The sequence below is a fragment of the Calliphora vicina genome, chromosome 5 (genome assembly GCF_958450345.1).
Source record: "Calliphora vicina chromosome 5, idCalVici1.1, whole genome shotgun sequence".
NCBI lineage: Eukaryota > Metazoa > Arthropoda > Insecta > Diptera > Calliphoridae > Calliphora > Calliphora vicina.
The window spans coordinates 65,025,077-65,031,663 of record NC_088784.1 but is presented as its reverse complement, the minus strand read 5'-3'; the positions used below and the strand labels follow the sequence as shown (position 1 = coordinate 65,031,663).

General features: G+C 31.4%; 2 protein-coding genes across 2 annotated transcripts; one reads left to right on the top strand and one right to left on the bottom strand.

The window, feature by feature from the left end:
* Nucleotides 1–33: 33 nt before the first annotated feature.
* LOC135961639 (small ribosomal subunit protein mS39) lies at nucleotides 34–3,014 on the top strand. The gene is made up of 3 exons (XM_065513168.1): nucleotides 34–476; nucleotides 543–938; nucleotides 1,674–3,014. The coding sequence occupies exons 1-3, from the start codon at nucleotides 150–152 to the stop codon at nucleotides 2,907–2,909; spliced, it is 1,959 nt and encodes a 652-aa protein (XP_065369240.1). The 5' UTR covers nucleotides 34–149; the 3' UTR covers nucleotides 2,910–3,014.
* Nucleotides 3,015–5,173: 2,159 nt separating this feature from the next.
* LOC135960713 (probable palmitoyltransferase ZDHHC24) lies at nucleotides 5,174–6,356 on the bottom strand. Its single transcript, XM_065512073.1, has 2 exons — nucleotides 5,971–6,356; nucleotides 5,174–5,905 (listed from the first exon to the last, which is right to left on the bottom strand). The coding sequence occupies exons 1-2, from the start codon at nucleotides 6,206–6,208 to the stop codon at nucleotides 5,292–5,294; spliced, it is 852 nt and encodes a 283-aa protein (XP_065368145.1). The 5' UTR covers nucleotides 6,209–6,356; the 3' UTR covers nucleotides 5,174–5,291.
* Nucleotides 6,357–6,587: the final 231 nt, after the last annotated feature.

Sequence of the window (6,587 nt, the reverse complement as noted above, 5' to 3'; positions counted from 1 at the left end):
TTAGTTTGACATTTACCGTATGTTTCTCTTTTTTGTTGCATTTCTGTCAGAAGTCGGTGGTGTGTTATAAGAAAATTTATTTTGTAATCAATTTCTAAATAAAAATCGCAAATTTTATTTTAAATTTTCCTTAAAACAGTAAATTCACAATGCATTTAGCACGACGTTTACAACATTTGCCCAAAAATGTGAATGTGCGCTTGTTAAAAACCACCACAAAAGTGGCAGCGGCTACATCAAGCAGTTCGGAAGAAAAAATTGTCATACCCAATCGTATACACAGGTCTCCCACAGATATTTTACAAGCTTTGTCCGCCACCGTGGGTAGGGATACCACAGGTCCTCATTATAAATACCACGATGATCCCTTTTTAATACCCAACTCGAATGTCGCCAAGCGCACATATGCCATGGCCCAAGAGTCAGGTCGTAAAGCTGCCAAATGGATTAAAGATGAACATAGGCAATTATTTCAGGTAACACTTTTATATTCCTTATTATGTATTGTAATTTAATTAAGTTTTGTGTTATCATTCTTTAAGCATCAAGAAGCCCAACCTTCAATTGAAGCTTTTGCTCCCAAAATGGTTTTCACCGAAGAATCTGAGGTTTCTGGCCAAACACTCGAGCAATTGATTAAACAATCTGAAATACAGGATGCTATTTTTGTTTATAACCTCATGAAACAAAAGGGAGTAGAGATTAGTGCTGAACAAAGACAAAAACTTTTAGAATTGATTTCATTCTATAATAATGAAGAACCTTTGCCGGAAGAGTATTACGAGGAACGTTGGTTTAAGCAAAACAATGAGGCTCAACAGCGCCATCGTAAGACCTGGAAGGATGGTGATTTAGCTGAGCAGATTTTTAATGAAATTGAACCCAAAACAGCCAATACTTATGCGGCTATAATAAGAGGCATGGCTAAATATTATCAGGTAAATATGACTACTCTTCAAAGAAATCAAACAAAAAGGCTTTAAAAATCTGAAATTGATATAAATTTATGGGAAAAGACGTAATTTGTACATATAACGTTTTAGGGCCTGGCTAACTAAATGCGAACGAACATTTTCTTTCTTATTTTATATTGAAAGCAAAAAAAAATAATTATTATTACTGCTAGATCCAGAGCCTTCCGAAGTAGGCCTATCTTTTTATTTAAAGTTCAATTCTATGCCAAATTTTCTCTAAACACAGATTTGAAACCCTTTCCCTTATTTTTGCAAAAAAAATCAATTAATTTTTTAATTCTTAAAAATGTTATACATTTTGATTTAGTAAAATTGGATCGGAAACAAAAATTAGGCATCATTTTTAATTCTTCATATACCCGAGGTACCTGACTTTGTGACTTTGATGCTACGAATTTTCTCAATTTCAATATAAAATTCTGAATGTCGTTATTGCCTTCGTTTTAAAATTTAAATTTATTTGCTAATTTTATTTAAAATATTTGCTATTTATCACTTGAGCTTTTTTATCCTAGAAAGCCAAGGGTCAATATTTAAAAACTGAGTGATTTTCATAGAAAAATTGTAAAATTTGTTCCTTTCGTGTTTCTGAATTAGACCATAGGTTAAAAACTAATTCCTGAAATCAAAAAAATTATCGTTTTTTATCACATTCCTGATAATTATATAATAATAACTTCTACTTGTTATCTTTCTCAGGCCGAACGAGCATACGCCCTCTTCCAGGAGGCAATGGAAAAACAATTTCAATTGGACACTGAAACCTACAATTCCATTATTAGCAATGTCAACTTCATCAAGGAAAACGTTGATCAACGTTGGGAATTATGCAAAGATCTGCTGCAACAAATGAAACAACAACAATTAAAGCCTAATTTGGGCACCATGAACTCTTTGTTGGAGTGCATTAGCACTTTTGGCAATTATAAGTTGGCACGTAACTCTGCTCTACAAGTTTTATCGGAATTCAAAAAGTTGGATATTAATACCAGCCTGGGAACATATTACTATGTGCTCATCATCTTTTGCCGCGAAAGAGGTCCCGTATCACATGTTATTGTGGACATTTTAAAAGAAATTGAAGGTCAAGAATTTAAGATACAACATCCCAGAGATACATACTTCTTTACCACTGCCATGGATGTATGTCGCAATCATTTACATGATCGTTCTTTGGCCAAAAAGGTCAATGACTTGTTGCTCACGGGCAATAACTATGATTTGATTGGTGACACCTACAAGGAGGCCATTTACTATAGACATTACTTTGCTTTGATCAGTCAAACCTCTACCATAGAAGAGTTTATGGAAATTTATGATTTGTTGGTGCCCAATATTTATATACCCGAACCGGGTATTATGGAGGAAATTTTAAAAATGATCGAAGTCAATGTTGCCTTTGAATTGATGCCTCGTTTATGGTCTGATATGGTTGTATTTGATCATATCAATCGTGAGAGTCTCTTGACACGTACGCTGAAAATTATGATTTCCAACAAACCCGATATTAGTAAAAAGCACCAAGAACAATTGCCCGAACAGTTCGCTAAAGTGGCTTTAGATATTTACAACAAAGTCGAGGAATCCGAAAGTAGACAGAAGAAATTATCATTTACCGGCCACATGATCGGTGATATTTTGTCGCTGTTGGTGCGTGGCAATAATTGGGAAAAGGCTGTCGAAGTTTTTGCCAACATAGATAAAAATCAACATCGTATTCCTGGCACTCCCTCGGAAGCTTGTCTTATGGAATACATTGAGGGCTCCATAGAAAATAAGGCTCCTTCTCAGGCTTTAATGTGTCTGCAATATGCTGTTGAAAACAATATGGATGGCTTGGTGTTGGCTCAGCGTATCAATAAGGGATTTACCCTGAATGAGGTGCATCTGTCAAAGATTAAATCATTGGTAGGTGATAGTTTTTTAAAGGAATAATTTAATAATGTATGTATGTTTTTTTTAAATTTAGAGTAGTTTATATAGATGAAGATGTATTGTTTGTTGTTGAGAAGGAAGAAATAAATATTGCACGAAAAGTTATACTTGAGAAAGTTCATTGTTTAATGTAGGAAATTATGCTGGTTTTAGAGATCTGTGATTAATCGAAATATTAAACAATCTATTTAATAGATAAATCGACATTTCAGATTAACCACAACTAAAATGAATCAATATAAACTTTTAAAAATTTTTCTGGAAACCCGTATCTCATCAAAACGAGAGCATATGTCAAAGGATAACTTTTTTTTAATAATTTCTGGCAAAAAAATGTGTAATATGTATCACCTTTTATACAAAATGTTACATATTGATAATACAGTTTCTATTATGTTTTTCCCATCAAATTATTTGAGTTATTGGGTTAGCACGTTTGCTTACTATGCTACGATATAAAGTTGTTTGATTACACAGAGGAACAAAATTGACATTTTGGTTTGGTGCCGCGGAAAATGTTTTTGATAAAACATGTATGTGACATTTCATAGTCGAAACTATCTTTAGTTTTTTTTGAGCAGCTCTTGTTTTTAAGATATCGCGGTTTTTATTTTTTTGGTTTTTCTGTATTTTTTTCCCTTTTTGTTTGATTTTTTCATAAATGGAGACTAAAATTAAAAATTAATTTCTGTACTGGTATTCTACACAAAATTATCTTTTCTATGACATCAATTTTGTTTATCTAAATTTCAGGATATATTGGTGATATCGCAAGGATGTTGAAAATTAACTTTTTTCAGGTTCATCCTTATAAGTTTGACCCATGGTAAAAGGGTTCAAATTTTTTTCACTATATACAATAAAAACATATCAATAAACTAATTTATATAAAAATACTGAAAATTTGCTGAAAATATACCAAACTATTTGGCAAATAACTCAAAGTTTTACAATATTTTTCATATGTTTTTCGTATTAAAATATTATACAAATGTTCGTAACTTGAATGCTTTACACCTGCAAGATTATACATAAACTAAAGATTTAATCAAAAATGTTTTTTTTGCTAAATATAATTTCTCTTGTTATATTATTTCATTATGGCTAGAAAGATGAGATGCTGTGTCAAAGATCCTAATATGTTTTCCTACATTTGTGGCGAATATATATTAAAAGATCAGCGAAAATCAATTACATACACTGTTCTCCAATTGTATTTTGATTACTTTGGTATTCAAATTCGCAGCTTATACAATTCCTGGATATATAATGTAGAAATAAATCTATATGTTTGTAAAAATTATTTTTTTTCTATAAAATACTAGTGTTTTTAATAAAAATTTTAAGATATTTTCACCAAAAACGCTGTAAATCACGTAAATACAAAATTCGCAATATTTTAAAATTTTCAAATGAAGTATTTATATTGCTGTAGTTAGATTTAAATGTGTATTAAGAAATAAGACTAATGACTACCTAAAAATTTATTTATAAAAAAAATGTTTTTTTGGATGTAAAATTTCGGGATATTATCTAAATATTTCATTAAATTTTTAACTAATTTGTCAGTTTAATTAAAAACTATGTTCGCTATAAAAATTATTTATAAAAATGCCTTGAATGTGCAGTGATAAATTTTTATTTAAAATTTTCATAATGCAAAATTTTATTAAGGATAAAGCTAAAAGAGTCAAATTTCAACTTTCCTGAAAGATCAGACAAATATGCCAAAACATCCATTAGAATTATTATAGTCAAAAGAAGCATATGTTTACGTATACCATCCTCATGCTAAAAAAATTTCACATTCTTAGCTGCATTACCCAAAATTTTTAAGAAAAACACAAAAAAATAGGGTATTCAATGAAAATATAAAAACCGCGATATTTGGAAAACGCGAGCTGACTGGAAAAAAACAAGTATAACATAGTAATGAGGGTTCATCAGCTTGTACAAAACGTAGTTCAAATCTCGGGCACCAAAATCTCTGTTCCGCAGTGTTATTCTTAAATCTTTACTAAATGTTTATTATCTTGAGATCTGCTCATGGCTTATAATTGTGGAAAATCTATAGAAAATGGAAGAATTTCCAAAAAATTTCGAAGTGCTAAGGTACGATACCTTGTTGAAAATGTTTGTTTCCTCACTAGTCGAATAATTGATTAATCAGCTTGTTTGATTAAGCGATGATAGCACATCCCTATTTTGGCTTTATACATTTAAAACTGTAATAAATTAAAAAAACAACACAATTTCCTTCAAAGTGCTTTAGAAAAACATTAAATTTATTTGTATATGTTCTACATAACTACTTAATTTTAAAATGAAATGTCTTTGATAAAAATATTGCTAATTTCGCAAACTAAATCGTTCAAAAGAATCTTATCGATTTTTTGTCGTCTGTTTCAAAATATTTTCCCAATGTATGCCATCATGTGGCAGAGAACTTTTCAAAAATGGTGACAACCACACCAGATACCAACGTCTGCCCAAAATCATTTCAATATTTCTCTTCCAACCCAAATCGTAATGAGTAAAATTGCGTTCATATGTGGTGGCTCCTTTTAAAATATTGGGCAAATGGAAACATAGAAGTACAATGATGTAGATGAATAAAACAAAATTGATTTCATACAAAAACAGATACAAGTTAAGCCACGAAAATTCAGCAAAAACGGCTAAAAATGGACAGACGAGTTTAAAGACAGTACGTAAATTCCAGTAGACATCATTATGTAGCCACCAGATGTATAAATTGTTATAGATAAACGAATAGCCACAGCCTATGAGGGAGTAGAACAAAAACATCAAGAAGTAACGCTGATTTCGATGACCCACGCAATTAGCGGTGAAAATACAATGATGGTCACGTTTCAAAATGCAGGTCTTACAAGTGTCACAATGCCAGGAGCGGGGTGGTGCCAAAAGCTCGCACACCGTACACAATCGCCAATGTTTGCGCTGTTGCTGTTCCAAAGGAGGTTTTAACATTAAACCTACATACAAAAAGGCAAAGCTTAAATTTTATGCAAAATATTTATGTAAAATCTCAGTTACTTACTTCTTATACTGGGATCCTCTAGTATGCAAGCGATATAGTTGCCCATTATGTTGTAGACAACGTAAATACCTCCCAGCCATGTCAATACAAACATTATACTGCCCGGTTCATGGAATGCTGGCATTACAATGCACAATTCGAAAACAAAACTTGCAGGCACAAAAGACAGCAAAAATATTAAGCAGCCCACATCAGCTGGAGATTGTGGTATTTCCCGCAGAGATCTAATTTTAAACATGATGTTTATTTGTTGCAAAATGTGTTGGATTTATTTTGCCTTTTAAAAATCGTGTCTAAAATATATGTCTTTATTAAATTATTTTAAAAGCCGGTATTTTTTTCAGTTTGTTTTATTGTTTCTTATGTTTTGTTTTCAATTTTCTTGTGTGTATGTATCCATTCATCCAAAACGCACACAGTCTTCTTATGCATTTCCTTCCTTTTTATGTTAATGGTTGTTTTTGTTACAACAGAAACAAAATAACTGTAACATCAACATACACATTTCAAAAAAAGTGATGCCAAGTTTTGTTAAGGCTGCCATTAACCATGTCGTAACATTCAGCCTTTGTATATGTGATATTTAATTTAGTTAACGGTATTTTTAAGCAGCAACA